The 14,460-nt window shown below is 37.5% G+C and overlaps 1 protein-coding gene across 5 annotated transcripts in view; it reads right to left on the bottom strand.

Annotated features, from left to right (window-relative positions):
* Positions 1–14,460, bottom strand: part of ROBO1 (roundabout guidance receptor 1) — a 706,479-nt gene that overhangs the window by 15,960 nt on the left and 676,059 nt on the right. For 4 of the 5 annotated variants that reach the window (XM_051781122.1, XM_051781120.1, XM_051781119.1 and 1 more), the window contains 6 exons: positions 13,968–14,010; positions 10,162–10,316; positions 6,502–6,837; positions 3,938–4,045; positions 1,225–1,369; positions 664–915 (listed from right to left, as the gene is read on the bottom strand). In XM_051781122.1, the coding sequence (XP_051637082.1) occupies positions 664–915; positions 1,225–1,369; positions 3,938–4,045; positions 6,502–6,837; positions 10,162–10,316; positions 13,968–14,010 (1,039 nt within the window). The remainder of the gene's footprint in view (positions 1–663; positions 916–1,224; positions 1,370–3,937; positions 4,046–6,501; positions 6,838–10,161; positions 10,317–13,967; positions 14,011–14,460) is intronic. The other variant, XM_051781121.1, reaches the window with a different exon arrangement.

The following is a 14,460-nucleotide window of genomic DNA, read 5'->3' on the forward strand; positions in this document are numbered from 1 at the left end:
AAAGCCTCATTCAAAATTCACTGTTTTATAGAAGAGAAGCTGTGAGAGTGTATATGCAAAATAGTTTGTACTAAAAGCAACTCAGAGAAGAAACAAAATTTCCCCGCAACAAATATCTATCTTTATTAATGTCGGTCACTCCTTTAAATAAGGGTAGATGGAAATGTTAAGAAAATTTTGCAAGCCGTAATTTCCTGTATTAGGATTTATGAGAGGAGGAAAATCTATAGGTTATATAAATTATATATTTATATATATTCATACATATTGGTGACAAGTTAATTGCACAGTTACTGTGAAATAATGCATGCTATTTTATGGTAATAATGCAGTAAATCTATTGGAAACAATGGAACTGTAATTATATGGTAAGCTGTGTTAACGATACCACTTTAATATCCTGATGACTGTGAATTTAACTTATGTCAGCACCGTACGCACCCTAAAGTGATATACGGCATTTCTTTCCCTGGTATGATAATAAAGCAACTTAATTACCTATTTCTTAGTTTAAAATAGTTCTAGCATCCTGGATTAGAAGTTAAATATCCACAGAATAAATATCTAGGGGAAAATCTTGGCCTCACTGAATTCAACAGGAATTTTCAGCGGGGCTAGGATGGCTCTCATCACATCCCTCTTGCTACATTTGCGTTCACACACCTCCGGTCAGGTTGGTGTTGTGTGTGTCCCAGCTCCTCCTGACAGTCCTGCAACATGGGCTGGAGTTCTTCCTGGGGAGAGGGGGTGAGAGTGGCAGTTGACTGGTGGCTATAGGAGACAGCGGCTGGAGAGGAGGCTGCTCCTCGGACAGGTGGAGTAGGACCTCGCTCATCTTCTTCCTCTTCCTCTAGCTCATCCTGCTGCAGGTACATCCTTGCGGGTGGGACAGGACAAGGAATTTCTTGGTCATAGCTAAAATTAATTTTTTAAGAAAATAAGGACTTAAATTTGTACTGTGGAATTAGCATATCTTGTTACATGTATAAATAGCCCAGAAACAAATCATTGTTCTGCGTGCTCTTGAAAATAGCTTAGTAAGGATGCATTGAGTGGATGTACACCACTGTCAGTAAGTGCTCTCTAAATAGCCACACTACAGCTACATGAGCAGCACCAGAATGGTGCTGGAGGAAGGTCTCACTGCCAGCTTGTAGGGCAAATTACAGTTCAATTAACCAGTGATTAAAGTTGAGAAACGGTTGATGTCTTCATCTTTCTTACCTTTCATCCACTGAAAGGCTGTAATCTTCACTATTGCTATGGGGGGGTGGATGTGCTGGAGGGGGTGGAAGAAGGTCTGCCCAGTTCATCCCGGCCTGCTTGGGGGCCTTTGGGGTCCGAGCACCCTTCTTGTGCCCTTGACTCCCTGCGAATAAAAAGCAGCACACACTTGTAATGCTTTTAACTCTCTCCTCAGCACTGCCTATGAGAAACAAAATAACTCTAGCCCCTCCCAGATGCTCTTGTATTCTCTGGGAATTTACTCTTGTGCTGAGTTTGGAGCAAATTTCCACTCCTGCTTTTTACACCAATTTCTACTTGTTGCTTTTTTGCAGAACTAGTCTACATTTTAAATGGTTGAATTTAACCAGAAACTTCTTACATAGTATGGAAAAAACCACATAGGATACAAAACTTTAATTGTCAATAAATAGTCAAAATGCGATAAAACTGTAAATTAATTTTACAAGCAATGTCATTAAGAGTGAGTTTCCTACTTTTATTAATTACATTATAGATTATCATCTAAAACAAATGAGCTGTAGACATATTTTCTAAAGTGCCTTTATACTATTTAATTGCCAGAATCTAATATATAATATTATACAGATATGATTATTAAAGTTCCACTGTTGCATTAAGTCACTGAATATATGTAATTTGTACTTGTCCACTGAAACATTTTAGGCACAATGAAATTACTACTTTTAGTCTAAATGGCAGGTGCAGTTGAAAATAATTGCTGGAAGAACTAAAATAACAGAAGAAAAACCAAAAGAAAGATTGATTAAGTATTTCACAAATGTTTTCAACTACTATTACTGGAAAATTACAGCTCATAATAAAACAACACAGTTTTAACAGTTCAAATAACTTTGAATAGACCAATTATTCAGGTGGTCTCGAATTTTAAGTTTGGACACGGTTGTGATGAGAACTGACTCAACCACTGTTCCTTAGTACATATTTTAATTCTCCTTTGTTAATGTTACTCCTTTATTGTAGATAAAGAGACTATTTTTGAGCACGTTTTAGAATCCTTCACATTTCTCTCCTAAACTGAAGCATGATTTTATATTCCCACAGTTAAGCCTTATGCACATGATTAAATATGTTGCAGTGAGATTTAGGAAGCCTGTTTTTCTCACTTCTGCTGTCTCACATTTTCCACTCTTACAGACAGTAAGAGACATGTTTTGGGTATGTACAATTATTTTTCTGGTATCTCAGTACATTAAGCAAGACCCTAACTATCCCAAGGCGACCATCATCTGCATTCTCTACCCTAAGCACCATGATATATATTGGGTTCAGCACAACTGATTTATTACTCTGGTCACCTTGCTTCATTTCTGCTGGAGTCCTTGGTACGGGACTATAAATTGTCAGACTTCTAAATAACCCTAATAGGCATCAGCATGGAGAATACCACCTTCTCATTTTTAATTTGCATGGGTTCATACCCTTGAGATGCTCCACGCTGAATTTCAGGTCTTAACGTCACTGAGCACTGGCTCAGCATGACATCCAGATGTTGCAGACCTGGGAACAGGCAAAAGGCTGTCTCCCAGAACAACACCCCTGAGCAGCTGGAAGAACTGGGAGCAGTGCTTATCTCACCCCAGCCACTGGGAATTCAGGTCATCCAGAGGCACAGCAGGCTCATCAGCGTATTTATGTCTCTGCTGTTCCTCAGTCAGAATCGGTCAAGACAGAGCACAGGTTAGGACTGAGGGAACTGGACTATCAAAGGCAACAGCAGAACAGAATGTGAAAAGTCCCTGTCTTGATTAGCAGATGTAGAATCCAGGGCAGAAGTGACTGTGACCATAACTCACCCTATAATTGGTTTGATGTAAATAAACACAGTCTCAGACTTACAGTAAAGCCCCAAACCAAGCCCATGCATAGTTTCTGGTTTAGCTCTGAATATTTCATATAGCTCTACTAGAAATCAAACCTGAAAGTGAACAGTGATAAAGAGTAACTTTTGAATTAAACCATAATCTGTGGTTCCAAAGCACAGAGTACAATTTCAGTGCCCAGGTCAGCATTCTCCAGCACAAAAAGCTGTTTTGTTTCAACATTTTCACAAAGGATTTTTAGATAGTTTGTACAGGAGGTAACAATAAGAAACAAAATTTAACTTTCATTATCTACTGCCTACATCTGAATGATGTACAAGAATAATTCTGACATAGAGTGACTGAAATATATAGAATTTTTTTTGCTCAAAAAAATGCATGGGTTTAATTTATAAAATTAAGAATTTCTTAAAGCAGTTCTGTTAGGTATCACTGAAATGCTCTGGTATCTTGAGTCTGTTCATGAATAAGGTTGTCTTGAGTGAGTAGACCCCAAACAGTCTTTTTTTTTTTTTGTGGCATTTGAAAAGAAATTTCTATGACTTGCCCACCTGGAGACCATAACATTAACAAGTAGGGTATTAACATTAGGAAATCCAACCTCTATTTGATTTCATGACTTTCACAATTCTGGACCATCAATTACTTAACTGACATTTAGATGACACTAAGCAATCATGAGGATGCAACAGAAATACAAGAACCTTTTGGGCCAGTTTTTGTGCTGTTCTCCTGTCAGTGGGTTCCTCCTCATCATTCCTTCTCTAATCTAGCAGACAGTGCTAACCAAGGCTACAGTGACCAAATACCACAAAGCCTAAGGTTTGGAAAACACTGTAGATACTCACCAGATGTACTACTGCCTCTGTCTGAGCTGTTGTAGGATCCACCTGTATTCTGGTCGTATGACTGGTTGTAGGGAATAGTTGGAGCAATGTTGTCATTTACTCGATAATCTGCAAGTTTAATAGTATAATTAATGCTACCCTTCAGAAACACATCTATGTACCTGCTTTAGAACACAAGATCTCCTGAAAATAGTAAGAAATAAATTCATTTTTTTTAGTAAGCAAAATCATCCTACGATCGTGTTTTATTTTTAATTTGTCTCTAATTGTAAGCTTAAGGAAAATCATGGGAACTTAGTAGCTCCATGGCTAAAATGGAGTAAAATGAAATCCTATGCACAGTTTTCACAAAGCCTCTGCAACAATTAAGTTTCAATGGATATACATATATATACACACACATGACCTGTGTGAACATTTTGTATACAAGTACACTGTCACCTTGATTGATTTTCCATGGTCTCTGCCTAATTTATGCATGCAGGGCAACCAATGGACTGTGGTATCTACTTTTCGTATTTCAAAGGTGACAAACCCACACAGGAGCCAGCTCTGTATGACAAGGCTGAACGATCTGCTGGAGCAACAATGCAGCTCCACTGAATTTGGTTTGCAACAGAAGAGATCTTTGTTTCAGGCCTGTTGACTCCAAGAAGATTTCTATTTACACTGGATCATGCAGGTTCTACAGGCAGGGCCTTTTTCTGCTAATGGCTATAACTGTAACTTTCTTCTCCAGTTCCAAAGCACTTGATACATATATAGTACTTTAAAAATCTAGATTTGGCAACCAGATCTGCAAAAATTTATCATAAGTAAAATACTCATCTGGCACAACAATACTCTCACGCTAAAAAGGAACTGTAATTTACAGAGAACAGAAAGGAGCTGAGTTACTCTTCATACAGCAAATAAAACTGTGTCACAAACAGAACCACTGGACACAAAATAGTGACAATGAAGCACCGCATGTAACTCATCAAAACAGTTATTTCCCATCACAAAAGCTATAGGTATAATCAGCAGCAAGATGGCTTTGACTTAGGAAATGAGAAAACCAAGATCAGAATATTGACACATAAAAAAGCAAATCAAAACAAAAATAAACAAAACTAAGAATTCTGTCCCCATCTGCTGCAGAAATGTTTGTGACAATGCAAGCATGGGAAAAAGAGCAAAATGATAAATTCCACACCAGAGTGTATTCTGTAATAGTTTCTCAGCCTAGTTGCATTCCACAGACCATGCTGAAGCCCTACATACCACATATGTTTACACAGAGGATAAACAGTAAATCAGCACTCTGAAACATGTATATAGGACTGTCAGCAGACAATGCTTTAAGGGGGCCTTTCCACACTACAATATGCTAGAGAATATGCAGCTGTAATATACACAGTTTGAAAGATGCAGTGTCTCCCAGCGCATAAAAACCAAACGTGTTTTAATTCCCAAGCAGATACGTAATACACAGTTCACGAAAGAAAACAATTACAAAAAATACAGCTTTCACCCTCTAGCAAGGAGCCAAAACCCCTGAATTTTCTTTTGGCACATTTATGTCAAGGGAAGGTGTCATGTTTTATATTGCCCATTGGACTCCTCTGTGAGTAGATGGGTCCGGTAGAGAAACCAACATTCCTGTAAGGAAAGTTTTCTTTTTACTGGATCACTTATCACTATGCCATCACTTGAGCTACAACAATCCATGTAAAAAGTTCCAAGTTAGAATGGGTCCAGTTCCTAGGGATACTGTTTTGCAAATCAGGTTATTAGAAAAGGTTGCATGGTAGCCTGGAGAGCTAGCAAGAAATCACATACCTATTTCGTCCAACTCCCACACAGTGTATTAAAGAAACATGCCCTCGAGGACACAAAAGCCCATTCTGATGTTTCCCGTTAACACTGAAATCAATTTATTTTTAGCTTCTGGATCCACAGACTTCAGTCAGGGTAACATAGGAATTTAGTTTCCAAACCTGTGTGCGGTAGCATTGCCTCTCAATACAGGAATTGAAGGCTTGCTAGGAACACGTCTAAAACGAATTGGATCACTCCATTTGTGTCCCCAGTGTACAACATAATACAATTTTGCAGAGTTTGATATGCAAAATTTCATTCGTTTACATGAACATGTAGATTTAATTAGTCTCCATCCACGACTGGGAAGAGTGGGTTGACCTATTTAAAATTTAAGGTAGAATATAATGTGACTACCATGCATCTGGCTTATGAATAAAATATCTGGCCTCTGTCCTAACCAATCCCTTAACTACTATTAAATTTAAATTAATCTCATATCCATAGGAAATGTATTTTATTTAACTCTTCTCTAAAGATACAGCTTGTTATTTTTTTCAATAAATTCAATATCTGAAGGTTATTGTGGTGCTAATTAACTTTCTGACACTGCTAGCTGCGGATTTCTAAATCTAAAGAGGCAGAAGTCTAAAAGCACCACAGAAGCCTGTAATTGCTGAACCTGAAAGCTTCAGACTCCCAGCACCAGAAGGTCAAAGCTCCTCTGATGCCTAAAGAGGAGAAACAAGCTAAAAGCTCTTCACCTTTGTTTAATTTGTTTTGCTCCATAATGTTGTACTGTATGGGTGGAACCTCTTGCTTTTGCTGAACAGAGGGTTTCCAGTGTTTCTCATTCGTGTCCCCGCTGCCATTGTTAACATTATTGCTGATATTTGACTGGATGAGTTGAGTGGTGGCATAAGGAGTGGGCTGCCCAGGCTGGCTGACAAATCTTCCGTCCTTTAGATTTGGACTATTGAAGGTTTTCATCTCATTCATTTTGTTGCTGAGGTCCACGTCCCCATACACAGTTGACTCAGGCAACATCAGGTTTGTCTGCTTGTTGTCCAGCTGATTGTTGTAATTTGCTATACAATCGGCTAACCACAGAGGAGAGAAAAGAGAAAAGGTCATTCTGTTCGCTTACACTGTACTTCCAATGAAACCCCCTTTAAAATTTCTTTTTTTAGTGCATAACTATATATGGCTTGCATCCATGAAGCAGAGATACTCAAGCAGAGATACTGTCATTTACTAAATAATTTATAGAATATTATTTACCTTATAAAGTACTGCTCCAAAAGTAGGGTTCACTGTTTTGTTTCACTGTAAATTAGGACCTTCTGAATTGCATCTACAATGACTTACCTTGCTGGGCTTTTCTACAGGGCCCATATAAACATGCATATTTTTAGACATTATTCTCAAAGCAGCATAGATATTCAATTAATAATTGTGATTAAAATAATATGCACTGCAGGGAAAAATTATCCAAAATTTAATAGTGGGAATAACTAAACAGTGACAATCACCTCGTGACACCTCAACAGCATTTAGATGTTCTTATATTTGTGATAAGAAATAAAGATACACAGATTTTTATAAAACAGAGTGAAAAATGATTACACATAGTAGAATTAAAGAAAAACAGTACAATGTAAAAGGTAACTCGGTACCCAGTAGCAAGCCTTTATTTGATCATTGTTTCCTTGTACAGTCTTATATTTGATTTGAAACAAAAAAAAAACAAAACCAGGAAAGCAATCTGGAATTTTTTCTAATTTTCAGTTGCTTTGGATATTGCAAAATACGTAGTACCATAGTAATACCAGTGTCCTGTATGCTAAAGATATATCAAAAAGACAGCATGAATTCATTCTTCTCAGAGTTTACTGCATCATGAAATGCACTTATTGCAGAGAGTAAATCAGACATGTGCTGATGCTCTGGACAATCCTGCATGAAACAGTGTCCCTGTCTTTCCACGTTCTCTTGCCTCTGTGTGACAGCAGATCCACATATTTTTTTCCTCTCCACATCCAGTCCACTGGGAGAATACTGAATGGAGTAAAATAGTCTGTGGGTCAGCGGTCAGAAGGCTTAGTGAAACTAGCATTCAATGATCCTTAAGCAGAAATTCTCATTTTCCACTTGATTAATTCATCAATAATTACATAACACTCACCAGGAATATACTTTTGCTCTTTTAAAAGATGTGGTATTTATGTTAATGAATTTGATTCAAAGCCTGAAGTCCATTACCTGTGGCCACAATGAATTTACTGGAGAGGATGCCAAGTAAAACTACGCACAGAATTCAAGATTTTACCATTACTCTAAATGAAATAATCAGTAAACACAGAGGATGTTCAGTTTCAAAAATATTCCCTAATACATATATATCTTTGAGGAATATTTCCTGAGAAAGAGATATAAAATACTACTTGAGAATAAAAACCACTGATCCATATTTTCAGCAACTAAAGAACAATATCAGAACATGCCACAGAGAGCTTATCACTGTACACTTCATGCCCTCCAGCCTGTGTTTCCTTGAAGGTTTTTCTGGTTTGATATATTTTTCTTTATTTTGATATATTTTTCTTTCTTATGTGAGATGTTATTTATTGCTTCTGTTATTTATTGCTTCACAGTCTTCAACTTCTTGACTTCTACTGTTTAAATGTTTTCATTTCTGCTTTTTCTTTCACTTGCTGAATTATATTCTATAATATAACTTATAACACACATTTTACCTCCTTCCATTTGCAGCTACCTCTGATTTGTGTGTAAGGCAATATAATCAATACAGTATGTGCAGTAGGTACATTTTTTTACATAGACACATTAGAATTCCTCAAACAAAGTACTTAAAATTGATTTACCTATATAACAGAAAATTTATTCTGTTAGATTTTTTTTATAACATTAACTTTTGGAGCAATCTGTTCCCATTCTGTAGACTTGGAAGACAGTGTTATACTTAAAAGCAATTAAAAATGCAGCTACTTAGCATATTCACAGCTATAGAGGGGATATCCATCGCTGCTGCTTCAGAGCATAAACCAAGCCCAAGCTGACAGAATTAAAAACACTTGTCAGATTTTCCAGGACAGGAGACCATTATGAACACATTTTCTGACCCCCAAGTTCAAAAGTTCTACTTGAGAGGAAGAATTCCCTTTGCAACACAACCAAGCTTAACATGAAAGCCAAAATGAGGAAGAATCCACTGCAGCTCATTACAAGACGTCATAATAGTTTGCAACCCTCAAAAATGTGCGTTCTCTTCCTTTCCTGAACGTGTTAAATTTCAATGACTAGAATTTGCTATGTCTGTCCTTGCCACAGTGCAGCATCCCTGTATCAGAAATCTTTTTACACAGGTAGCTGTGGATGTGATATCCTCAGGCAGAGTGAGATCTAAGTCTCTAATGTCAAAATCTCTCATCTGAAGAACCTGGCACTGGTCACTGCCAGACAGCATAATTGCAGGAGATGAATCACCATTACCACCATCCATGAATTACCAACCATTAGAGCTGGTTTCACGTTAATTATAGGAGGTAATGCTGCTTTGCACTTATGCAACTTCACTACAGGTAATCACACTCCCTGTCTGAAATGCTGGGAGATGCTGTGAGCCAAAACCAGCTAGAGATGGTGGTAGCGAAAAGACTCGTTTCATTCCTCACCAGTAACACAAACTGGGTTAAAACAAAAGGAATCTAAGGTCTGTTTAAAGAAAAATGTGCAACAATTAGCACTTCAAGATATATTTCCCCAACAGTGTTCCCATGGAACTCGTGAGATTTTCTTTAAGTGCACCCAGTCTGTCCAACCTCCCAGGAACTACCATTTAACCTAACATTTTGTAATTGCTTTTAGGGTGTGAAGTTAACTTTTTTATGCACACACCCTAATCAGAACACCAGCTATCCACTTTTGTACAGAATGGTTCTCCAAGGGAAGTTCTGAATGTGCCAAAGTAGACTGACTTTGCTGCAAGTACTGTAGCAATGTTTTATTTCTTGCTTCCCATCACACCCAAACCAGAAGGAAAATCCTGTGTCATTTCAGTACTTCTCCTTCTCCATTAAGTCAACAAGGAAGTAGAGAACAACCTAAAAATCTTAACAACCTTATCTGCCCTTTTCAGAGGCTGAAACATGTCAGTTCAATGTGACTTCTGGTAGCATTGAACTTCGCAGGGACTCCTTCAGCCTACAGCTTGCTACAATTATCCAAAGGGGACCAAAAAAGGATGCAAAAAGGGACCAAAAGCATAATCATGACACAGAGGAGAAACTCTATTAAGTCTAAATGCACTGGAAATAAAAAGCAAACAAACCTGTACACTTTCTCAGGTATTAGAAGCATAGTCTGTAAAGAAGATTCCTTAGCAAGGTAGAAACATATCTAACCTGGTCGACTGTACGTTGTGAGGTTGCTATCACTGTTTCCATTGCCAGAGGTGCAGCAGTTGATGGAGCAGTCATTGTGATTGTTCCCTGTGTTAGGCCAAGTATCTGCTAGCCATGGCTGAGTGGCTGGTTCACTGATGTTTAGGAGTCCTGGCCTTTAAAAACAAAGCTTGGTCATTTCAAAAATTAAACAAAAGCATTTCCACATTGCAGTTACACTCTTCTCAAAAGGTGAGATATTATGAAATAATATCACGTGTCTAAAGGCTTGAGCATTGGAAAATGCAGCTTGAATCAATTATTTAACAGTTTCTAGTCTCTTATATAACCTAGTCCTTGCTAAAACACTAAAGTGAACAGCCAAGGACAACATCTGTTCATTTTGCTGAACTACACATGTATATTGGTGTGTAACCTTTAACTGTCACTTTGGTCTTAAATTTTTTTAAAATCCTTTTTCTTAGAAGATTGTATTTTTGTTTTTCTGCCCCTTCACCCTTTCTTTAAGAAAGCCAGGAAATTGGCAAGTCAAACAAACAAAAAATTCACACATGGAAGCAAGATGGATATGGATAAATAAGAGTCAAATTTGGCTGTGAGTAGTCCCAATTCTTGATGACTTATGGAGCCAAGTTCTCTTCACCATTAAACAGTATTACTGTACTGGATCAAAGGGAACAGGAGATAACAGAAACCTCTGTGTTTGGGAGCATTTGGATCTCACTAACCAGACCGAGTGGGTGATACATCCATGCTAATGAGGAAGCCACTCTCTCAATCTTTATGTGAGTAGAACAGCAGCAGCTCCTAAGAAAGTTTAAAGTAACTGGAAATACTTAACAGCTTAAAAAAATCCAGATATGAATGCTGCTTACTGCCTGCATTTGGAATAAAGCATATTCCTGCCATCAGCGGAAAGAAACAGCATTTCTTGTTTTCCAAGTTGCTGAATTTTTCTAGTGAGTGTTGAAAATTTCTGATGAATGTTCTGTAGAATGTTTCGTGCCTCTGAAGTTTTCACACTAGAAATGCAGTGGATGTTATAGTCCCACACAAATAGCATCTTATGTCTTATATATATATCTATATAGATATATATATATAAATAACACAGTCTCTTTCTCACAGGATTTAATGGGCAACTTTTCACTTAAAATAGTGCAGAAACTAGCTTCCATAATATTAAATGCAATGATCTTCAAAAATAAAATATGCTAATCCTCTTAAACAGCAAGTCGAGAACGTAAACTGCATGCAGTTAAGTTGTGGGGTATAGAGTCTGTCAGTGCTGCAGGCTTAAGTCATAGTCTTAGAATGACATTTAAAAGTTCTACACATATATGTGTATATATATATTTCTGTACTGCATATGTCATTTGACAATTTAATATAGGAGGCGATGAGGCTTGACTTGCTGTCAGGCTTACAAAGCAGTCAATGCACATACAGTAAAGAAGTATTTTTTTAAAAATCTGAAATAAACATAGGGCTCTGTAGGCCTGTGAGCAGGCCAGCTGATTTGAAATATCCTGCTTTTTTCCCTGCCATTCTGCTCTTACAATGAAACCACACCTCAAGGCTTTCAGAGGAGACAAAGCATTCCAGAATGTTTCAGCGCTTTAAAAGACCCACGTACTGGATTTTTGGATAGAGATCCTTTGTTTCTAAAATTTACTTTGCATTCACACCCACTGTCATGTAAGAAATTTGGGGTGAGGTGTATAAGTAGATGAGGATTCTACCAAGCAGAGCCATTTCAGTGGGACTGTAGGCAAGAGATGCTCGCGTTACAGCTCCATAGACTGGTGATGATCTGAGAGTAAAATTGCCAAAGATCTTTAACCTTGGCAACAAATTCCTGGAATCCCTGAATTGCTGTACTGGGTCTGAGTAACAGTGGACCAAGCAAGTGGCTGTGTGGATGCCTAGATGGTGGCTGGAGTCAATCCACCACAATTACCATTACTCAAATCCTGTCTAGAAAAGGCATTGCTACAGAAACGGGTATTTTTTCAGCATCACAGAAGTGGGGATTATGTTGAAATATATCACTGTGACATTTTGAATTCTGAAAAAAAAGCTTTAACGTGCTCATGTAACCGCACTTGGCAAAAATGCTAAACCTTTCCAAAACACTGCATATATAAAGTAAGGAAGTCAAAACCTTAGGTTTGGAAATCAGGGGAAGGTTTCACGTGCAAAAAATAACTTTTAATTTTTTTTTTTTTACATTGCAGAAGTATGTTTCATATTCTACAAAATAAGATACATCTTACATGCTGTAAATGCTATATATGCAAATGTACAAACCCAGAGTAGATGTCAGCACCTTGAATCAACTACACTGCTAGATTATGGCACTGCTGTTGAAAACTAGGACAGTAAAATTGATGCTGCTTCTCTAGCCCTACCAAAATGACTGTATATGATGTAGACACTTCTGGGTTCATTTCTGTCCTCTGAGTCTATATGAGTGTGCTTTGTCTAGCTTGTGCTATAGGAAGAGCAAGAAAGCCCAGTGGCACAAAGAACACAAAGGCTGTTAACTGTGTATCTTTTTGAACAACCTTTTCAGGGAAAGAGAGGGTTCATCTCTGTTCTCTCTTATTTTCTCACTATCCTGGAGTGAAGGCAGCAGCCCAGTGACTTATAGATTTGTCCATTAAAAAATCACAGGGTAACTGTTCTAGAGGCTTCCCTCCATGCATTTATGGCCACGACAAAGCAGCAGCACCCAGTGCTGGACAAGAGATATCTGCAATTGCCCTTACCATGTGAGGTTCAGCTGCAGCAGGAGCTGAGTAGCCTCACCTCTGCACAGTAATCATTTAGACTGGAAATGTTTTATTTTATGACTAATCTTCACAATTACCAATTTTTTTGCACGATCTTGCAAATTAGGAACCACAAGATGCCACTTGTGAAACAGGAACTGATACAGGAATTTGTTGCCCAGCTGGTCTCCAAGAGTTTAGTGTTTATTTCAGCATCCTGCCAAATCTTTAACTGAGATGCTTATAAAAAGGCATGTTTGAATGTGACCTAGAAAAAAAATGGTGTGCTACTAAAGCACCACTGCTTTGACCTGCCTTTTTCTAAAACCTTTATTTTTTTTTTCCTGGAGAAAACTTCACCTCTACGCAGGAATATAAATTACTGTTTTGTTCATTGCCATTCATTAAGTAATAACGTAAAACCAGCAAACGTATTTTAGTTAAATCTTCAGTCTGGAATGGGCCAGGTTCTCAAAGTGAGGGGTTGTAAATTTAAAACCTACCTGTTTCCCTCTCCTTCAGTGCCCCGTCTCTTGTGAAGCTTTAACTATTTTGCATTCACAGAAAGATTTTCTCTTAAAATGTCACCTTATAAGCCGTTTATGTCTTCAGCAATTTTTTCCAATAAATGTTTTCTTTCTTTGCAGTATTTGTGAACCAGCTATATTTCTTAATCTTCATAAATGCCATGACTTAATTACTTTTACTCCCTTAATCAGGTGGTAAGCCAGGTCTTCATTTCAAAGTTAAAGCGCTCCCTCTGCTGCTCATTTTTTGAGATGCAGTTTTTACAGGTTAACAAAGCTTAAAGTATTTCAACTAATTTTTTGGAAGTCGACCTAAAAATTCAAACCATCTACCCTCCTTCTAAACAGAAAAATAGATGGCCACAATGCATAAATTAATACAATGAACTAAAACATATCTTTGCAAGAGATTATTCTGCTATCACTTACAAGGCCATTGTACTTCTGGCATCTTTAAATTTAGATGCACATGATTTACACCTTTAAGAATAAAGGACATAATTACCTGCCTCCACTGCTTACGGCCTCTCCTCCTCTTTGATACGTTACTGAAATAATTAAAGATAAAAAAAAGGAAATAATTTTAAAATCATAAGACTCCTGAAATAGCAGTATTACATTTGCCTTTGTTTCATTTTACCTAAGACAATAAATGTGCATTGTTTATACATTAGTTCTGAGTCTCATTTTGCAAGCTATTGCTTCAAACCAAAGTTTATAAATAATATTCGTGATCCTTGCTAACTGCTAGTTTTAGCCCCAACAGGGTTTTATATTTCAGTTCTGTTCTGAAAAACACACATACACACACACACACACAATGTATTGCTTAAGAAAGCAGGAAGCCATACATCAGGTTGAACTTATCCTTAACATAACTCTGCTGACTTCAGTGGAGTTACTCTGTGGAAGAATTTAGGTCATATATTTATTTCATGAATGGCTAGATGTTAAAGCTTTGCCCTACCTTATTATTCTGGCATGATTAAAGAGGTATC

The sequence above is a fragment of the Manacus candei genome, unplaced genomic scaffold, assembly GCF_025592945.1.
Source record: "Manacus candei isolate 608988 ecotype Guabito, Panama unplaced genomic scaffold, ASM2559294v1 h1tg000014l, whole genome shotgun sequence".
In the NCBI taxonomy this organism is placed as follows: domain Eukaryota; kingdom Metazoa; phylum Chordata; class Aves; order Passeriformes; family Pipridae; genus Manacus; species Manacus candei.